The 23,469-nt window shown below is 29.0% G+C and overlaps 2 protein-coding genes across 7 annotated transcripts in view; one reads left to right on the forward strand and one right to left on the reverse strand.

Moving 5' to 3' along the window:
• Positions 1-23,469, reverse strand: part of LOC112594773 (serine/threonine-protein phosphatase 2B catalytic subunit 3-like) — a 64,546-nt gene that overhangs the window by 17,119 nt on the left and 23,958 nt on the right. The gene's annotated exons all lie outside the window — the stretch shown is intronic.
• On the forward strand, positions 7,364-9,712 carry LOC112594772. Its single transcript, XM_025339746.1, has 3 exons — positions 7,364-9,024; positions 9,144-9,353; positions 9,449-9,712. Exons 1-3 carry the CDS (start codon positions 7,378-7,380, stop codon positions 9,566-9,568), a joined length of 1,977 nt encoding a protein of 658 aa, XP_025195531.1. The 5' UTR covers positions 7,364-7,377; the 3' UTR covers positions 9,569-9,712.

Below are 23,469 nucleotides of genomic sequence, written 5' to 3' on the forward strand. Positions count from 1 at the left end.
CAGTGAAATTTGTGCAATACGGATTTTGAATAAAACGGAACCTTCCTAATGTGAAAACGGAACGGTTTTGTAGGTTCAATGCAAGTAAAAACCATGCATAAGCCGGAAATATGACACGCGTCATGTTACGTTGATATGAATATGTAGGTACATTATAAAATGATAATTAAGATAAAATGGCACTATATATATTATTAGTTAAGTAATTTGTATTTTTTGGTTATCGTTTATACATACTTATCTCGTATGTATAAAGTATAGCTATAAAACAGTTATGCACCAACAGTCTTACACTGAACAGTTTGCTTGTACATACTAAGTGATGTCCATTCAAATACATATGATATTGGAAAAATAGCAACAACAGGGACAAAACAAAAACTTTACATGATTTTTGGAAAAGCTAAATGCTTAAATTTAATTTCCAACTTTCATATTTATGTAATATGTATAAATTGTTAATAATTTTGTGAGAAAATAAGTCTATAATTAATCTAAAATAAATTATATAAAGCAAAGTAATAAATTAAGTTTATAATTAGTCTCTACTCAAAAAATAAAAATTATAAATTTTGTTAACTCATTTTTTTAACGTGGAAAACTGATACGAATTTATAATCAGGAATTTTTCCGTTTTATTCAATAAAGCAGAAAACTGCTTAAAGCGAAATTTTTGATTGGTCCCATGCTATTCTGCATTAGACAGTTTTCACCTGTGTATATATATATAATGTATATTAGTAACATCTTTAGCTTTTATGTTATTATTAATGCAATATATACATTATACAATACATGGTTTTATTTAGTCATAATTATTTAACAACATATTTTAATCACTTCAGCCCCTCCCCCTGCGAGTTTTACTAAGTATTTCTTTGTTGAAAATCAATAATGATTAAATAAAAAGGTTTAATGTACTAAGTTACAGATAATACAAAAAATTGATATAATTCGTTCGGAAAAAATAACGTATAAAATCATTTTCTAAAACAATAATATTGAAACCATTATAATAAAAACAGCAGGTATATTAAAAACAAAAACCACCGAATAAATTTAAAAAATGGTTCAAGTTCTAAAAAAAAAAAAAATTAAACGTCAATATAATGTAATTTAATGCAAACATATATATTTATTGTATACTGAGGTAATACATTAAATTATTAAAATAATTTATAAATTACCATGTTTCATAGCATAGTGCAAGTATATAATCATAGTACACCATGTAGGTACATTTCATAATAGTGGATTACTTTTAGGCAATAAACTTGTTAAAAAAACCAGATGCCTAGGAAGCGTAGTAAAAGTAGATTTTTTTTATTAAACGACCGATTATAACAATAAAAAACGGAATCTCAATGTGTCGTCGCAATGCTTGTCAGTCGATAATTCGGCGGTATCATTATTATAATATTTTGAATATTTCAAGGTTTTCATTTTTCTTTAGAAAATACGCCATGTGCTAGCCAGCCCTAATGTGACAAACATCTATGGTTTGATTATATATTTAGAACTTGGCCAGTGCATGGGACATGAGAGACGGCTGGTTTGCCAACTGACCCGCAAGTAAGCCATGTTTATTATTGTAATATACTATAAACTACTTTATGGTAGTATAAATGAGAATAATATCATATTTTATGATAATATGGCATACACGTTGTTATTACACGTAAATCATAGCGAGCAAGATTGATTAACATCGTATGAAGTGGTACAGCGAAGGCGGAAGGTTTTACGACACAAACATACACGAATATTATATTGTATTATGTGTGTACAATATATAGGTATATATTTTAATTGTTGTGCATGATGATAATAATAATAATAATTACTATTTGGTAAACAAATGCCTCGCGATAAAATTTTATATACCTACCTCGTACTCGCGGGTATATTAATAAATTTGTAATTGGGACTCGCCAATCTTGCTGCTGATGGGCAATACCATTAGTTGTTCTCAGTTACACTTACTATTTTTCTAAATTTCTTATTTCAAACACTTTGTCGAACTGATTATTTTTTACTGTACTTAATACGTACGATATTATATTGTGCGAGTAGTTTGTAGCCTGAAAAATGAAACGCTGTATGACATCGACGTTACTATTTTTATTAAAAATGAATACCCATTATATTCACTATGGACGGTTTATTATTTGTTTATTAAAAAAATTATGGGTCATATCCAAATACCCAACTCAAAATATGTATAAAAAGGCTAACATTAAATCCATTGAAAAATTTTGATTAAAATAAAAATAACTATAGGTACCTACATAAAAATCGAAATTACTAAAGAAACAGTAGCTTATATTTAAATAGTGCTGGACATTGACTTGCCTAATCCGGACCACGGATTGAAATAAAGAATCCGGATTGGCGGATTCAATCCGTCTTAACCGGATTCGCGGATTCAATCCGTAAATCCGAGTAACGGGTTTAATTTATAAAGCTGAATCATTAATTTAAAAATCATGTTTATGAACAATCAACAAAGTACAGACATCTTGATATGTATGATAATATAATATAGTATCTACTTTAGAGCCACCAGGATAATAAACATATAATATATTTGTTTGTTATATTAATTACTAATTTAATAATAATTATTGTATCAATCTATATTCTTTTTTTTTATTTCTATGTAAATTTATTATTTATCACATGCATATCCATATTATATCATTATATTTTCCAAAAAGGTGTTTAATGTTGATTTATAATAAAATAAATAAATTACTACCCCATACAATCATGAAAATATAAGTAGTAAGTAGTAACTAAATAAAAATCACATGGTTAATTTGAACAACTATTTTTTATTTAATTTTTGTACATAGAAAATGTTACATTATAAAAAAAACAAATATTTTAATTTTGTTGCTTTGTGTTATGAGAAAGAAAGATTAACCATTTGGCCGTTTCACCTGATAAACAATTTCTTTTTGCTGTTATAATATTTCCTGCGGTAGAGAACGCTCTCTCTGAAGGTGTTGAGGTGGACGGAATGCACAAATATTTTTTTGCAAGTTTTGAAATGTTTGGATATCTTGAACTATTTTCTTTCCACCAAGCTAATGGACAAGCATTTTTATTTATTGTATTTTCTTTTACATATTTATCAAGTTCATTTTGTTCACTGCATCTTTCATTGTCTGGGAATAATATATCAAGAGCAGTCATTTCTAAATGTTGGGCAGTATCTCTGTCGGTTTGATTAATTCCAGCACCATCATCAAAATTTAGTTGTGTCTGTATGAAGTTTCTTATTAAAGTTAATGTTCCATCATTGTTATTATCAATAATATGATTTTTGTAACGTGGATCTAAAAAAGATGCAATATTTAAAAAAAAAATTGCCTCTTCATGAGCAGCATCGAAAAATCTTGTTTCAAACTCTTGGGTTAGTATTCTTTTAAATGTTTGAATTTCTTGAAGATCTGTATTATCATGTTTTAAAAAATTATCCACAACACTTTTTAAAATTGGCTGCACAGTAGAAATTGTGGGAGTTTTTGCTGATGATAATATGTTTGTAACGAGATTAAAAGGTTCAAGAACTTTTATCAAGTATTCTAACAACTCCCATTTACTTTCACTCAATTCCAATGTCAATGCAGTTGTTCTTGTAGTAACTGTACGGTCATTTAATACTGAACAAATAGCTTGTCTGGAATCGTTAAGTCTGACTAGCATAGCATAAACAGAGTTCCACCTGGTTTTTACTGATTGTACTAATTTGTTTGTTGACATTTTCAAATTTTTTTGAGCGGCTAAAAGAGCTTTTGAAGCTACAGTAGAGTGTTTAAAATGTGATACGATTGATGAAGCTGTACTCAGTAAATCTTTGATTGATTTATCTTCTAAGCCTTTATTAACACAAAGTTGCAGCGAATGAGCAAAGCAAGTTCTACTTTTTATATCAGGAGCCATAGAACAAACTGCATTTTTTATATTAATTGCATTGTCATGAACAATACAAACTACTTTATTGTAAATATCCCAGTCACTTATAATATCTAACAGTTTTTCTTTTAAATTGATACTTGTATGACGTTCATCCATCAACTCGGTTGTTATAATATAGTTCACTATTTTCCATTCATTAGTGATTCCATGAGCCGTGATTGAGATGTATGATTCATTAGATCTACTAGTCCAACAATCTGTTGTTAAGGCAATGAAATCTATACCATTCAAACCACTAGCAACTCGGTTTTTTTCGGTCAAGTAAAGTCCAAGCATTCTTCTTTTAATAGTATTTCGGCATGGTACTTCATAGTTTGGTGATACTGTTCTCATGAATTCTAGAAATCCAATACCATCTACCGAAGAAAGTGGAAGCATGTCTTTTGCAATATATCTTACTAGACTTTCAGTTATCATTTCTTGCTTTTTGACCGTCACTGAAGGAGAAAATAATAAATCTGTTATTTTTTGTTGTTTTATTGAATCTGGAGTTGAACATGAAACTGTAATGGATGTAGATACTTCAGGTTCAGACACAGTTTGAGAGTTTTCAGAATGAGATTCTTCACCGTTCAGTATAATATCTTCAGCATCATCATCATCATCTCCTTCAAATGGTCTAAATGAAAGTATACAAATTACAAATAAGCTACTAAAGATATTATTAATAATGTAATGCCTGAATTTCCAAAGTATTAGTATTGAAATAAATATATTTATTCAATCATAATAATTGACAGTTGCAGCTAGCTTCAGATAAATATGTGTTTTGGAGAAGGATTATGATGACCCACTCTCTCACAAACATTTATTTGAAAATACCTTCAACCTAATAATTTTAAAGTTGTAAACACCATCATGGTAAGTAGTTAAATATTTTACAGTACAGCAAAATAAAATAATTAAATTTTTTCATTTCAATTACCATACTTTCTTGATTTTTAATCAAGAAAGTAATAGAAGTATTTCATATTAAAATAATTATATATTTATATCATATCTCATAATAATATTATTATATTATGATACATAAATATTGTTATTATATGTCATATTATTATATTACCTTTTCTTTATAACAGTATGCTCACCACCCAGTGTTTTGTTTAAATTGTGCTTTGTCCGTAAGTGACTCCATAATGTTCCTTAGGTATATAAAAAAAACCTAATATTAATATTATTTAAGTAAATTAATTTAAATACTTCAACAAATCTAAATGAACTTGTATAATAAATTTGTAAAACTACATTAAGTACCTACTGTTTTTTTATAACATCAAATTATTTTGATTTTTGAATTTTGATTAGTAACAACTAAAAATACACAATACAAATGTTTAATAGTTTAATTACCTGTGCTGCCAGCTGTGTTAAACGATTTCCCGCAAGCATTGCAAATTGATAGGCTCTTCCCAGTTTCGTCCACAATCTTTTTAAAATTCTCCCAAATTTTCGACATTTTAAAATAATGTTTCACTCGTTCATTACACACATTTACACAACTTCGTGTAACTGACTGTGTAAGCTAAATGCGAATAACCAAATACCAATGATAAGGTTATAAATGATAAGGAATATCGGAGAGGAACGATGGAACGATGGAATTCCCGTCGTCTGGTTAATAATAGATTTACTCAATAATTATCTTATCTCTTTTATAAGAAAAACGAATTTTTATTTTTATACCAGAATCCGGATTGAATTACCTAATTCGGATTCATATCAAAATCCGGATTGATCATTTTTAATCCGGATAAACAGATTAATAACAGTTGTTTCAATCCGGATTGATCCGGATTGGTAATCCGGGATACAGATTTATCCGGATTAGATGTCCAGCACTATATTTAAATAATATAACAGTTATAAAAAAATCACATAGAGAGTGATGTGTCTAATTGATATTAAAAGCAGTAGATACAAATAAAATTGTTACAATACATCCCTAGTTTACTACTAATACTGCTTCTTTATGCTTTATGATAAATCTAATAGAAATCTTAAAATATCTATACATTATTATATTAATGTTATTATTCTTTGCTAACAATAAAATACTTGTGAATGATACACATTTATTTATTTATAATTATAAAACAATTAACATAATTTGAAGTACTAAATTACGAATTATTTCAATTAAATATTCAGGGACTAAAATTGTGTGTAGTACGACACACTTTGTGTAGTACGAAATGCTAAGTGTGTAATACGAAATTAAAAAGTGTGTAATGAGCAATGACCTGTAATAATTAGTAACTTTTTTTACAGTTTATTCTTCAATAATTGAAGAATTATTGTTGGTAAATAGATAGATAAGAATTTAATGTACAATAACATATTGTAAACTATTCATTATTTAAAACTGTCTATAGATATCTTTATTCATGATAATATCACAAGCAATGATACCATCTAATATCTATGTTATCAATATTTTGATTATTTGTTTATTTTCTTATATTATCCATGAATATTGCTATTTTTAGATTTATTATTATATTATAAAAACATTGATTAAGTTTACAGTATAGTAATGAATATTATGAATAGTATATGATCATAATCAAACTATTTATATCAGTGCTTTTGAATATTGACTAGTATATCTCAAGATTTTATTTTAATTAATCAATTTACGTGGTATACTTTATTTATTATTGGTCCTGAACAATTAAGTATTGTAAATTTACAATATTAAAATATTAAGTATTAATAATGCATAAGTGGCTAATAAAAAAAGAAAAAACAATTGATCCAGCTACATCTACTGTTACCAATCATAACAACCATACTAATTATGATATGCCTGTAGAGCATAACATTGAGAGTAATACTACAAATAATATTACTACTTGTTTTGAAAAAGTTACTCAGACTAAAGGTAAGAAATAAATAAATTATGAAAGACATTTATTGCAAATTGTTTTCAATGATTATAATTATAATCATAATAATATTAATTTAAATTGTTAATATTTTTATCAGTTTATATTTTTTTAAGATAATTTATTATTAGTTCAGTATTAGGATTCTAACTTTAATTTGATTAGGTGCATTATATATTTTTAGATGATGTTTATTTTGAAATTATTAGTAATGATAAAAACAATTGTGGTGGAAATGAAGCTTTTGATGTGGCAAAAAAATTAAGTTCTGTTAATGATACTAATGATGATTTGTCTGAAGATCCTAGTGTTGAGAGCAATATTATAAATAATGCTTGTTTTGAAAAAGTTCCTCAGACTAAAGGTAGGAAATTAATGAGATGCTCTATTTGTGTTCAGTATCCAGGTACAGTATTGATACACACAAAGCAAAAAAATCATGTACCAGCTATTTGTTCTTCTGGTGGTACTATTCCTAGAAAAAAATATATTTTCTAACCATTTAATGTCAAAAGAACATATTGAATGTTTAAAAGTGCATCGTTTGTCTACTATATTAAAAGAAGACAAAACTAAAGAAGCTCCTTTAGATAAATTAATCTCTGTTCAAAACCTAAAGGTATCTCAAAGAATCAGTGAGTTAATGTGCACTGTTTTTAATGATGCTAAACGGGGAACTATTAGTGCATGGTCATGGCCTTCTTGTGAAGTTGCTTATTTAAAACGACAAAAACTAGATATTCAGCAAAAATTTAGTCCATTAAAACCTTTGGAAGGAGAACTTCAATATATTAATCCACCTGGACATAGAGAAATGCTTCAACATATAGTGCTTGCTGATATTCCTGAGCTGAAAAATAAACTTTTGTCTTGTATTTCAGTTTCTTTACGAGTTGATGGTTCTGTTGATCGCTTTCAAATAGATAATATTCATGTAATGTTGAAAATAATTACTAAAGAAGGAAACAATGGTTTACTTTTTTTGGGATTTGAAGAACCAGAAACCAGAGGTGCTTTAGGTTACTATAATGCAATAAAAAAGTCAATTGAACATTATTTAGCTTGGGATAAAATACTTCCACTTATATCTTCTCTTGTCACAGATGGTGCTTCAATTAATGTAGGAGAAAAAAATGGTTTATGGGCATTGATAACAAATGATAGGCTTTTGATTAATATGCCTTTAATAAAAGTTTGGTGCGCAGTACACCGCAGTGCGTTAGCTTGGGAAGAACTTACAGCAAATGTCGTGGAAGTAAAAAAAATTATTGAATCATGTACATCAATAGCAACATACTTTCATCAGTCTGGTCTTCGTACTAAAGAATTAAAAAAAATTGCAGATGAGAACAACATGTCTTTGTTACATTTACCCAAATATTTTGAAGTCCGTTGGACTGAATTTACCTATAAATTATTTTATGGAATTATAAAAAACTGGTACATTTTAGTATGTTATTTTAATAAGAAAAAAGAAGAAGGAATTGTCAAAGAAAAATCAGTAGCAGTTGGATTTTTAAAATTTTTGACAGATTTTAATAAATTAAAACTCTTATGTTTTCTAACAGATCTGGGTTATGTCTATGGACGATTTCAAAAACAAATTCAATCAGATGAGACTTTAATTTTTGATGTGGAAGACAAAAGAGACAGTGTTATACATATTATTAGTACAATGAAAGAATCACCACTTGTTGGAGGTTGGGAAGATACTATTATTAACACTACAGATGTGTCATATATTTCCAACAGTGAGAAAGATACAACAACATTTATGCTTAAAGGGTTCCAGCTGTTTGACTATGTTTCAAATTCTAGAAGAAAAATTAACCATCAATATGTAACAGATAATAGATCTTTTGCTGCTATTCGTAACGATATTCTTGAACATATTTATAATTACATGCTCAAAAGATTAGATACAACCAACTGGTCTAAATTAAAGCCACTGAAGATTATAAAAATGTCAGTATCAGATATGGAACTAAAAGAATGTCATTCATTAATTTGTCCAGATTTTAGTTTAGTTGATTTTGTGACTTCATATAAAGAAGCGTCTGGACATTCTCAGATTAAAGACAAGCTTATTTCAACTAGTGTTCTCAAAATATTGATAAATTGTGCAAGCTGGGAATCATTAACTGTTTCAATAGTATGTACTTATTTTAAATATAACAAAATAATATAAGTCAATATACCTAAGACTTAGGTTAAATATATTCCTACTTAATTTTTATTTTTAATCTAATAATTTTAGTTGTAATTTTTTAGGCACGTGTTCTTGCAATGAAACCTCACAGTGCGGATGTTGAGCGCTTAATCAGTTACTACAATGTTATTAAAACTGCAGACCGTTCACAATTATCTCCAGAAACAATAAAAGATAGTCTTTATATTAAGCTGAACATGCCAACATTGAGTGAATTCAATCCTCATAATGCAGTACTAGAATGGCTTAAGTCAAAAAAAAGACATAATAAGGTATATTATAATGCCACTGATAAAATAAAATATAAGTCATTAGTCATTACTAATTGAAAACCAAAATATAATTATTTGTTTGTTACAATGTTCAGGCTCATACTTATGCAACCAAACAAAAGTGGTTTGGGGGAGTTTTCCCAGAAGCATCAGAAAAATCAACTCTTTCAATGGTAGATGAAACAACAATTAACTCAAACCTCATCCATTTTTAAATTTCTAATTATAATTTATTGATATTGTATAACTTAATTAAATATATACAAACAGTAATAAAAAGAAGACTAATAGTTAGATTAGGTACTTACATACTATATTATTCACAGTTTTTAAATTGAACATTATCCATAATTTATATATAATGAATGGATTGTAGATAGTGTTTTCAAGTTTGATAATATTTTATTGTAATGTAGTTTGTATTTTGTAGGTAAAAAAAAAAAATAAAAATAAAAATTTACTACCTTATGCTTATGTGTATAGATTAAAAAAACTCTTTTGGGGGGTGTGGGGGGCATAGCCCCCCACAGTAACTCCAAGTTTAATATACAGTGTGTAATACGAAAAAAAATATATTTTAGCCTCTGTAAATATTAATAAGTCTATGATTGAATATCAATCAAAGTTTATTTTATCTAATGTGTGTACAAAGAAGGAGATACAAATTGATTCACATTAAAATAATGTTTGCTTTAACAAATTGTATTTATTGTTATTAATGCCCATAAATTAAGTGAAAATGTAGAGGGCTAATTAAAATTATGTAAATGTCATTAAAATTTTAATTATGAACAGAAATTAATATTGAAATATAATAATTTTAAGAATCTATTATCCAATTTATATTTATAAAAGTGTAAAAGTGATAAAAGAAATATTTTATTTGTATGGAACAATGAAGGTGTTTATTTAAAAACCATTTTAATGTATACTCATGTTTGAAATGTATTTTGTTTTAACGTTTGATTAGGTATAGATAAGCTATAATCCAATAAAGTTTAACTTTTAGTTTACACACAACAAATTTAGTAATCAAATCATAGTATCCAAATATAAAAAGGTATAGAAAATTTAGATAATCTTTACTTAAAAATGTCAACGAATCCGTATACACTAATGTGAAATTTTTCTTACAGAAAATAAACGTATAATAAAAAATCAACACCTATTTAAGTTAATTCGCTAGTCTTTGAATATTAAAAGTTGAGAAACATGAAATTATTCTGAAATATGTTGTCCGGTACATTAGCATTTCGTGCTTTTTGATTTAACGTTATTTGCACAGGGGTTGGTCCCAATACCCATATTGCGTGCCCGGCAATTTACCGATCCCTTATCTGACTATCTTGAGGTAAAATGTAATTAAAAAAATAAAATCAATAAGCTTGCAGGAGTCCGGAGCTACGGTGTCCTCCAAAATAAAACAAAAAAAAAAAAAAAAAAAAAACCCAGATAGTTGGGAGGAGCCGGGGGTTAGGGTGCCCCCAAAAAAAAAAAAAAAAAAAAAAAAAAAAAAACACTCGTTTATTATAGGAATCTTATGTTTTATTACAAGCTCTTGTGGCAAAGGCTAAAAAGGAAAACGGCGGAGTGGTGGACACGGGAAAACCTTGTGCCAGAATAACTGAGCACACGCCATCCCAGTGTCGATTAAATATGAAGGAAATGAGTCGTAAATTATGTCGTAGACCTTTTATGCGGAGAAAAAACGCACTATATTCGTATAACGCTATATTATATAGCATGTATACATAAACACACATGACAACATGGAGGGAAGAGAAAATAAAATGGGGGTCTTATTTTAAAAAAGTTACAAGAACTTTGACGCAATAAAAATTATATAACAACTCATATGTTTGTGGTATAATATATAGAAGAAACACAGCCACAACAGCGACATTTACAAATGTAGTTAAACGAGAATATAAAATTAAATGGTGTATATTAAATACGAACAGAACACAGCGCAATCACCAGGGCGTGTATAGGATCGCACTAGACGTAACCCATTCTTGGTGTTGAATAATGTTATCTTTTTGAGTTAAAAAATGTTTTTAATGATGTCTCACACAGTCACACATAAAGATAATCACATTATCGCATAATAATCACATTAAGAAAATGATTCTTAGGAGAGCTCGGTTAACTATATTATAATGTATTTCAACTTTAAAAAAAGGCAGGTACTGTTTATATTCTATGTTTATTATAGTTGGACATTATTTCAAATGTTATCTAATAAAAACAATGATAAAAGGTAATTATATTTTCAGGACTTATTGAGTATTATATCTGTTTTTGTTATTATTATTATGTACCGTAGTAAAGATAGTAATTAATATGATGTGAAACAGGTGACCTTGTATTATATTTAAAGCTTTTATACTTAATTCTTAAGATAGTATTAAAATAAATCTAAAAAATATTATATTTATTAATTATTGCATTAATAATACATCTTAAAAGTGTTCAACTTGGAAATTAAAATTGAAAATGTCGTTAAATAAAAATAGGGATATTCTGATCTTTACGGATATCGATTTTACAGGGTTGTAACAATAAATTACTTTTTTATTTCGACCATTTTCCAAATTTAATTGAAAAAATTCAATAACGTTCATGTGTTCAATCTTATAAAAAAACGTGTTCTTTTCATTTGAAAAACTGCGATACTAAAAAAATGCTCAAACAAAAATCAAACTAACCCCAGCTGGCATGATGTATACAATTTACTGTTCTGTCTATGCTAGAGTATAATATGTATATCTTTGCGTACAGCGAGTGATAATATAATATTATAAATAATAAAGAACGAAGAAAATTATAAGGCGACATTATACTGGCTATTGAATAACACTATTATGCCAATAATATTCTGCATCGTGGGGGCATATCCGTGCTATTGTTAAACAAGCGCGTGCGAGCGCATTCATTTATAATTCTGCTGTTCTCGACACTGTATACAAGTCATTTTGTTATTATATACATTATTGTGTCTAAAAACTTTTGAACAGCAAGTTTTGCGTGAAATATTTTCTCCGGTGGTATAACTTAGTTACATTATCACAATATATATATATATATCCGTCCATATACCAAGTGTTTTATGCGTTTTTCACATCGGGCTAGTGGTGATGGCGTAACGCCAAAAAAACCTCATGAGACTCATAATCTCTACTCGGTAACTATAAATATTGAAAACTTATACTTTTTTAACATTGTTTTCCTTTATATAAGTATATTACACCTCATCACATCCACTATCCAGCGGTTTGCGTCTTTTTCACATTTTGAGTGCGTCTGAACACAAAAAAATCCTTTTACCGTGAAATATATTATATTTTATGTACAGATACGTAGGTACATATATAGACGGCGTCATTCAAAATGGGAAATAGAGCATATTAAGTCACAAACGAGTTCAAAACGTGAACAAATATAAATCGATAAATAATTTATATGTTATTCGAATAAATGTATAGGTATACCAGTTGATGTATCAACATTTTATACAGTTTACGTATATTATATCGGCGTCATTTATGCGGAATTTATTCAGCAATATATACACCCACATTTAAATCATCGATTTATTTTCTAGTAGCATTTTCCATATAACAGACACTATGATCGTAATCAAGAGTGATGTACTCGACCCTGCGTATCGGGCGGAAAGAATATAATACACAAGAAAAATGTTTTATCACTGTAAGCGAAAACGTGGTTTTTTTCCGACGAACTTTATTATTACTGTCACTGAATCCCACTATATTTGGGCGGAGGACCGAAAGCCGTATAAATATATTGTATAGCGATCGAATCACAAAAAGTGCAATAACCGACTTATTATTATAGTTGAAGAGAAACGCGTGGCAAAATGATTCGATAAAAATGTGTAAAGATATAATTACGTATGTTCAACGGTTCAAGCACTTTAATTGTCTATTAAGACTACAAAAATATAGAATTATCGGTGTTTTAGTAGCAACCAAATATTTAATATAGAGAAGGTACATATTAAATCAATAGATTACATATTATTGTTATGAAAAAAAATTATAATGGGTTCTCAGTAAACACAGATTTTTTAAAGTGACCATATGTTTGTATAATATATACGAAAATATTTGTGTTCACACACACAAGTCGAATGTTTCTTCACACAGACGAACATACAAAAAAAGTCCGAAAAGCACAAAGGTAAACCGTGAGAGGAGACTTCTTTGAAGTTTAGAGTGGATATACATCGGCAGCGACGCCTATTGTGACCAATCACTGGTGAGCCCCGCTGCTTGGTCGTTAATCATTCGTTTCGCACGATCACAAGCCAAATTAATAACCGTATTTATTTTTACTCGAGTAGGATGTTGTATATATGTAGATTTATTCTCACGCATATAGAGTAAAATGACAGATTTCATTAACCGTTTTGTTGGACACGGACAAAATATATAATCGCATATATACGTATATGCATAATGTTGAGAGAAAAATATGAGCAATAATCCAATGAAAACAATATTGCAGTGTTGTTTTAGTCATTTAGTCTTGTCCGTGTAAATCACCGAGCCAATATAGAATGGCTGTACTCTAAAAATTAGACTAAAATACATAATATTATGTAAAACTATTATTGAAGAATGGGTTCATATAATTTTTATATTATTCATGTAGAACATAATAATATTAATATTATTAAATACATGATAGTATATCTACGTAATATAATAGTAATTTTGAAGTAAATTAAAAAATAAATGGCGTAGAAATAATAGTAATCACTCATCAAATAGTACCTAAATACTGAAGCGTTCCGTCCCGAAAGTGTGATCGCAAAGAAACGGGTGACCTATATGAAAAATGTTTGACCTGGATTCATCTCGTTATCGTTATTTTTAGGGACCGATAAAAACATTTGTGCTATGATACAGTGGTGATTTTTTTTTAAATGTACCCCTGTACGGAAAATGTCAAATTTACGATTGCACATTCGAGTATTGTGTACAAAACGTGAAAAACAGTTGGTTTTTGGTTAATGTTGAATGAACATGATGATGATTTATCATTGTTTTCATATTTTAAAATAATAATCCAATTTGGCTTATAGCATAGAGGAGGTGGGCAAATAGAACAAAACAAGAAATATGTATATATTATATAATCATTAAATTTTATTAACCGATGCTCTCTTACACACACACACACTACGCGGATATTCCCACTTAACGCTGAATGTACACTCTCATCATGTCCGTAAAACTTTTTCCCACAAAAGTCCACTGCGTTTTACAGTCGCTCAGTCACTCGTTTCACAAAGACGTTGGATCAGCATCAGATACTTGCCTTGTTTGTTAGTGGCCTTCGTGACGTATATATATATATATATATTAGAAGTTATAAATTTAGTGAGCGTTTATATTAAAATATATCATATATTTAGAAAATGCATTATAATTTGTAATATTATAATGTACGAGTATTATGTTGTGTGAGAGCGAACCAATTAATCGATTAGAATGATTGGATGGTTTCGTGATGACGGTGTACGAATTTTCGAGCCAAAAACGGAAAACTTTGTGCTTTATTAATAATAAAGTTGTCGGTTAGGGTTGAGCCATAAAAAATAATAAGACTACCGTCATGAACCGGGATGACGAAAATAACATAACCAGGACAACATATTCGAGGAATTAATATCCAGAAAAAGAATATTGAAAAAAAATTCAAGTATTTAATAAGATAAACCGAGTACATATATAATAAACTTGTTAGTTGTTATAATGTATGACAGTAGCGGTATATTAAGTATTACTACCAACTTTTTAGATATTAAAAACAATATATTTACATATATTTTCTTTTAATATAACATCAAATATTTAATTTGAGTTTTAATATTATAATATAATGTTGAATTTTAATTTAAAATATTCTTTATAATATTATTGAATGTAGGGGCATACTGTAACCTCCACCAACACTGCAGCTACTGACTGAGGGGTATCTTTTATAGTGGAGAGCACAATTTTCCCCATCTGCGTATCTACGTCAACGTTATAATATAATGTGGTGCTTAATATTTTATTTATTACCAGTGGCCGTAACAGAGGTGGCCTGTGGACTGAGAATAACGATATACGCCCGTGCATCACAATATACACGGGGTATCGATCACACACATAATTTAACAAATTTAATTTATTTGTCTGCGTTAATCGCACTCCTCCTCCCATCCATAAATACCACATCATCGTGTCGGCAGAAACATAGCTGTTCTGTTTATATATATACGTATTTGTATACATACACATAGGTTTACTCTATTGGTTACCCTTACCGGTAGGTACCTACATTATACTATTAACCATTCTCTTTCTCCCTAGAGGCAATAACCCCAGCCACCGGTGGCGATGGTAACCGTTAATTTATCCAACCCTCTAATCGTTTAACTACCCTCTCCTCACATCATGGTACTATATATCTATGCTCATCAATATTTTATAATTTCCACATTAAAAACAAAAACAGATTATCTTTACAGTAAAAACACAATTATTTAGGCTGTTTGCTAAATAAAATACTTATATTTTAACTATCCATAGCAGGGCGCAGTAAAACGGTTTTAAAATTTGATTATTATAAAAAATAATAAAATTATTTAAAAAAATGTACTTTTATGTTTTTTAGTCACAACTTTAGGTCAGAGTATACATTATATAACAGTCTATTCCTAAGACATACGAGTATCGTCGTACCAAAATATGTCTTATGAGTTGTGAAGAAAACAAATACATACAAATTAGTTTGGAAACTATAATATACTTATACAAGAACTTGGTACAACTTTTATTTTATTCGTATCTCATTTCGAAAATACATTGCATAAAACATGACTAAAGTAAACTCTTGTTATAAAAAAGAATCATAAAAAATTTTACCAAACGACGCTTTGCGCGTTTCCTCAGCTTTCGCAAATGGGTCAACAACAACTCCCACACGCAAAAAATAAATAAAAACTTACTGCTGAATTTATATACACTTGATCGTTTTGCTAATAACCTAGGACGTGCTAGTAGCCACGGTACGTATAGTGTGTAAGTCTCATAATAATATTATAAAAACCGCATTATTTTTATTTTATCAATTATTTACGACAAACTTTGTAGGTATTCACAAACATACAGACCTGTTGGTTGTAAACATAACCGTTTCATATCAATTATTCACCTAAGTTCGAACAAAATTAACGTGCCCCGCCGTAGGCGGCGAAAAAGGAGCTCCTTCGTAAAATAGTTTATTTAGGACGTTCGGGCTGCTTTTATACATATTATATACAACTAGTAACTACTATATATATAGGTATTACTGGCTATAAAGCGTATGTATAATATAGTAGTCGCCTTGATCGTGTTTCACATTTGGGGCAGTGGGTGCGTAAACTTAACGTTGCTCGCAATAATTCGCGTATTCGCATGTATAATTAAGTACTCTGTACAGCTTTTGCAGTGTATACGAGAGTATACACTGTAAAAGCACTACAGCTGCTACTTTAATGTATAGTAATTTCGTACAGGGGATGAGAGCGGGCCATGTACATGTATTAATACAAAGTTTTATCACTGCCGCGGCGTGTTTCCGTACTATAATATTATTAATAAATATATATATATATATATATGCATATTTTCGAAACAAACGTACCCCGAAAAATACGCTATTTCGTACATCCCCTTTTGACAATGGCATATTATATATTATACGACATAACTTTTCTTAAAGAAGGGTTGTGGGTAATCTGGGCTAGAGATAAATAGTCGGCCATTACAGCTCAAACGAAAAATTAAATATCTCTGAAAATATAGTAGGTAGTTTAATTACTATAGTTCTTTTGGGTATCGAAGTATAAAAAACGTTAGCAACATTGTGACTAAATGTCGAATTCGTAAGCACAATTCATTTTTTAAAAACATTTTGTTTTTTTTTTTTTTTCAAAATCATAAACGACCGGTTTTTCTGGTACAAAAGCTCAAGCAACTTTTATTTCAAGTTATTGACTTTTATTTCACACCATTACCTAATTCAAAATGTACCTGCCAAATACACTGTCACAGAGATTGATTCGATAAAAAAAAAAAAAAAAAAAATAAAAAAAAAAATATCTCGATTGCATTGTTTTGCGCGAAGGTAAGCTACCCTGCAGTACAACATATAGGACATAGGTACGTACTACGTACATATTATAAAGCACATGCACACAAACATATTATATATGTCATCATTATTATGTGTTCGCGTGTGTCGCGTTGGCACGGGATTTGTGCGGTATACGCGGCGCATATGTACATGATATGTACAAGTATAATGCACGGTTGGACCGGGAGAGGGAGGCAGATGAAAAATGTGAAGTAAGAGAGAAAAAAAAACACATTGAAATTAGAGACTGCGAGAGTGGGCGCCTGGCTGTCGGGCCATTTCTGTTTTCGCTAATATAACAAGCCGGGTTGGCCCGAGTCCCTTATGCGCGTGCGCACCGCGCGCACACACGTCGTCGTGCGAACAGCACACGACTGTATGCGCTGTGCGTGTGTATAATATTCGTGTGTTTTGAGCACGTGAATGTATGTGTGTTTGTGTGTTATTTTACATGTGTGTCTGCGTATATTGGTGACCGTCAAGTAGACGCCTGCCGCCGCCGCCGCCACAGATACTATGGTGTATATTATAATATATATATGTATTATATATATATATATATATGTGTGTGTGTACAGAGTGATTCGCTAAATATTATGTTTATCCCCATTTTATTTCATTAAGCGATGAATTTATTTAAATTCTTGAAATGTTTCGCACTGTTTGAAGAGCGCCCCAGTCAAGGTATAAACTTCTGTTTTTCGAATGACGACCACTGAAGATTATTTGGCGGATCATATATTTTGATCACATTGGATAGTATATTTATCGCCGCTTGGAACATTTTTACAAATTATAAACGTTTATAATTTAACATTGATTACAAACATTTTCTAATCACCTAAACCCCATGTCTTCCAAGCCCATTATCATGGACTTTTTATCGGCAATACATAAAGTCAAATAATCCAAAAACTACTCGTTCAAATTTTGATTTTGACAGTGTTAATTTTCAGACAAAATTATCCAATACAGTTTACAATAGAAAACTGCAGTTAGGTTACTGTTTTCCTTTAAATAGTACAACAATTTAAAGGATTTGAAAATTCCCTGAATAGGATTTTTAATAACGAAATTATTAAAGAAAAAAAAGTATGTGAGCATGCACGATGAATCATTCTGTATATATATTTATATGCATTAGATGATGGGCGAGTGCACAAAGTACAGCGGGCATGCGCTTGGGAGAGTTAATATTCATATATAAATATATTATATTGTATACCTTTATGTCCTATAAACTATATTATAGTATACACATATGAGTTTATTATGAGCTGAAATACGATTCGCAAGCGTAAACAAACACTTTTTTCCCCGAGGAAGTGATTCTTCGTCGTTTAATTTCTTCCGTTGCTATCTCTTATTCCTGGACTGACTCTTTAATGTGGCATTATATTTCAAACGAATGTATAATATTATGTACGTATAGTGCACACATATAATATGTAGCCAGGTGTCAGTAGGAATTCATGTTTCAAAAATGGTGGAGAAATAAGGATATCATATAGAATATAGAAGTATACTTAAAATGTATCTGAATAGTTTTCTTCCATTACTTTATATACTATATCAAATTCAAATATTTCTATCAAGTATCATATAAATATAGAAAAAAAATATTCTAATTTTATTTAGGTATATTGCTATTTTTTTTTTTTAATAAAATAGTTAGCATAACAAACACAGCAGGAACGGAGTAAAAAGGGAGAGTCACTTGAGACATTAGTAAATCGTTTATGTAAAATTGCAAATATTTAAATAATCTTAAATTAATTTGAGTTAATACTCAAGTTACCTTCCCAAGTAACCTTTTTATTTTTATTTTTTTTTACACATGGGAGTTATATATATTATATACTAAACTTCTATTCTGTCTCATTTATAATCATCAACATTAATTGACTCTTGTAACTTTTGAGAAAGTAACTAAAAAACAAAAGTACTTTAAACTTTTAAACTTCATATTATATATAGATACATAAATATATGAATCACATATTATAAGTTATAATTGATAGAACATATAATTTTGAAAGTTTCAGTCCAAATATAATTACAATAAAAATAATAATACTTATATACAGTAACAATTGGAAAACGTCAAAATTTATGGCAAGCAAAATATTATATTTTGATAAAATTTTTATACTAGAAATGGTAAAATTAGTTATTTCTAGAAAAATTTGTTTGGCGTATAACTCATCGCAGATAAGTAAACATTTTATTAATTATTTTGTTTTTAAAAATATGAATGTACTATTGTTTACAAAATATTAAAATTAATTACGTCTAAGTGGCTATTTGCATTAAAAAAAAAAAAAATAAATTAAAAAGTGTAACAGTGAAAACAATTATATGCTGTCACATTTATAGAGAAACGTATATTCGATTAAAACTTTTGCATAATATATTTTATATTATATATGGTTAGTAGCCAGCAGGTGTGCCTACATGATATAAAATCGTTCAATCACTGTATTTAAAGGGATGGGATGTTATAAGGGAATGATGGGTATTGTTTGAAAATAACTTGACAACGAATTTTAACAATAGATTCATTCATATTAGTCAAGGATTTTGCGTCTGTATATTAAATAGTTAGAGAAACGATTTTTAAAGATCCCGTAGGCTGTGGCATAAGGATAGATATATTTTAACATTCAGTATCTTAGTATATTTGTTTAATATAGAGCGCACTTAAATACAAATCCAAACCTTAATTGCTACAACCACGTTATTAAAATTGCTTTAATGAGTGACGCAGGTACACGCAGTTGCATATTGCTCTTCTACGAATCAAATTAAACAGTACTTGAGGTTTAACAAAATTTTCTGCAGTGATTAAAACTAACGGATATGTTTTAATAACTATGTTACGAATTATAATGAACTACAGTTCTCTACGAAAAAAAGAAAAAGAATTACGACAAAGTCATTATAAATCTTGATTATTAGAATATTTATATTGTATTTTATTGTTTGTTAAACCGTTGAAAAACGAAATGTTAATATATTTACAATGTAAAATTCGATTCTTTGATACGTTTTTGTAACGCGAGACTATATAATAAACATATAATATATGTGATACCTATTACTTATAATAATAAAATTGTAGTGATAAAAATATTACATACAAGCATTTTTATTATATTTGCGTTTAAACCACACACATTAAATGATTCTAAAAGGGATATAAGTATAAAATAATTAAATGATAATAATAGCAAAATATATTTACTATATTTTATGTTTAAATTCAAAAAAAAAAATGAAAAAAAAAACACCACTGCCCCATTAGAAGCGTATAATTTGTACACTATGCACGTTGAATAATTACACTGCAGTTAATATAACAACTGTGGATAAATTAGGAAAAGTACATACTACCTATGCGTTAGAACTAATAGTAAAAATATGTAAGTAAAATGATGTTATTGATATGTGTACAACTTATTCGTTTATTTTTAGCTTATATTATTGTTATACTTTTGTATTTTTGTATATCCAAGTGTAGTGAAACATTCATAATGGTATAGTAATAAATAATAATTGTATAATAGTCAATATTTTAATTACTCAATCATACGATACACATATTCACACATTTTATAATTGTAGTCTACCGTTGTTTATAACTTATAAGATTTGAAATTTAAGTTTAAAATCACTTTGAATTTTAGAACTTATTTTTATTATTTTAGTCTACTTGTGCATTCAGTCCAAGTTTTGTAATAAATTGGTCTGAATAGTTGCAGAATAATACACTGAATGTATAATATATGTTCTCATACCTTATACAAATTGGACATTGAAATATTATCGAGAGTTTTTGGTCTATCTTATAATATACTCAAGTGACATTTTAGAAATTATTTTTATGGGTAATGGGTATAAACGTGTATACAACACAACTGTATTATTATAATGTTTCCATAAATTTCAAATTATGTTTTTGATGTGAGAAAAATAAAACAAAACCTAATGGCTAAAAGTCATACATTTTTGTTTTTATACAGCTTAAGTTAAAATTAAATATTATAAAATTTTTAATGATAGTTATTTAAAATTGTAAATATATACTATATAGTTTGTTAAATTACATTTTTAAGCCATAGATTTTGAAATAAATGGTAAAATTAAAGATATGACAGTGGGTATAATTTAAAAATTATTTTTTTCTGTTAAAAACATAGGGGTTTTGGCAAGAATGACGAATGAAAAATATATTGTATGATTTAATTTTGCATTTAGCCGTTTCAATATACGACGCATATCCCAAAAATAAAGTCCCCAAAATAATTATGATCGAATTTAATAATATTTAAATAATATTTTACATGAGTTTATATACAGTTTAATATAAGAGTTATTTTTCCACATAATCTCTATTCACTTAGAAGCATTTTTCATAGCGCACTAGAAATTTTTGTACACTCGCCACCATCTCTTTTATCAGGTATTAGGTAACTTCTATCTTCAAATTTTCATCTGTCTTCATATTTTTTCCTTACAAATGTTTCTTTAAGTTAAAGAATAGGTGGTAATTGATGGGGAAAGGTATATGGGCTGTAGGGGGATGAGTAATCACGTCTCAACTAAACTGATCTAAGAGAGCTTTTGCGTCTTAGGAAACGTGAAGCTATGTAAGAAACAAACTTCCTTCGTCAGCATATCTCTTATTTTGTTTTATATGGCTCTACGAAGTATTTTTAAAGTCTCACAATACGAAGCTGCATTTATTATGGTCTCAGTTAGCATAAACTTGATTAAAAGAACTTCTTTTTTATCCCAAAAAACAGTAGCTATAACTTTTGAGGCAAACTGTGTTACTTAAAACTTTCTTTTTTTGGAGTGTGAAAGTCTCCAATCCAGTGATCGTTGTTTGGATTCGGGTGTAAAATGGTAAGCCTAAGTTTCATTACTAGTTCCTAATAAACTTCTCCTTCGTCGATAATTGGGCCAAAAATTTTCGAGAAGCTTCAATGCGTTGACACTTATGGTTCTCGGTCAACATTTTTGGCACTCAACGAGCACAAAGTTTATGATAGCCCATTTCATTTAAAATTCATTGAATCGCTATTTGACAATTTAAATTTTTGTTCGATATTCCAAACCATCACTTGTCGATCTTCATGAAGTTCAATCTCAAGGTTTTCCTTTACTTCGTTTGATATCGAAGGTGTCCATGAATTTCCATACGACCTCCCAAAATTTCTCTGCACCATTCTCTCACATTTTTAGCAAATATGCAATCCATACTATATGTCTCACAAATTTTCCGATGTATGAATATTGAGTTTCATCTTCTGAATATAAAAACGAATAACAGCGCAGAGTTCACATTGAGCACACAGGGAGAGAGTAGGCGGCGGCCGACGTTGAAGCGTCTACCGTAAACGCGTGTCAGACGTAAAATAAACAACAGATTAAGTTGAGCCAACTTCCGTTCAAAATGGAAGGAGTTTCGATATGCATCAGTGTTACAAACTTTCGGAAAAAATATTTATTTTAAGTGCTAGGAGCATGGAGATCTTATTTTTGGGACATGCCTCATTTATATAAACCGTTGGTAAAAGCGGTAATGACTAATTACTACTGTGAATGAAAACCTAAGTATTAACATACCTACGAATATATCAGGTATATTTTGAAAGTAATTTGTTTTTGGGTTAAATTTTTGAACAAGTAGTGTGTTTTTAATTATATTAAATATGTTGTGTATGCAATATTTTATAGCACTAAAATTGACGAGTAACATCTTGTAGTTTATCGTTTTCAATGTTTTCATATATGCAAATAAAAAAAAAAAAAAAAAAAAACAACTGGTAGTACCCGCAGGCTACAAAAGGACGTGGCTGCGCATTTATTATTATCGTTATTCGTGTATAGAAGTTGTTCAAGACCATAGGCTAAA

The sequence above is a fragment of the Melanaphis sacchari genome, unplaced genomic scaffold (genome assembly GCF_002803265.2).
Source record: "Melanaphis sacchari strain LSU unplaced genomic scaffold, SCAv2.0 Contig23_pilon_pilon, whole genome shotgun sequence".
NCBI lineage: Eukaryota > Metazoa > Arthropoda > Insecta > Hemiptera > Aphididae > Melanaphis > Melanaphis sacchari.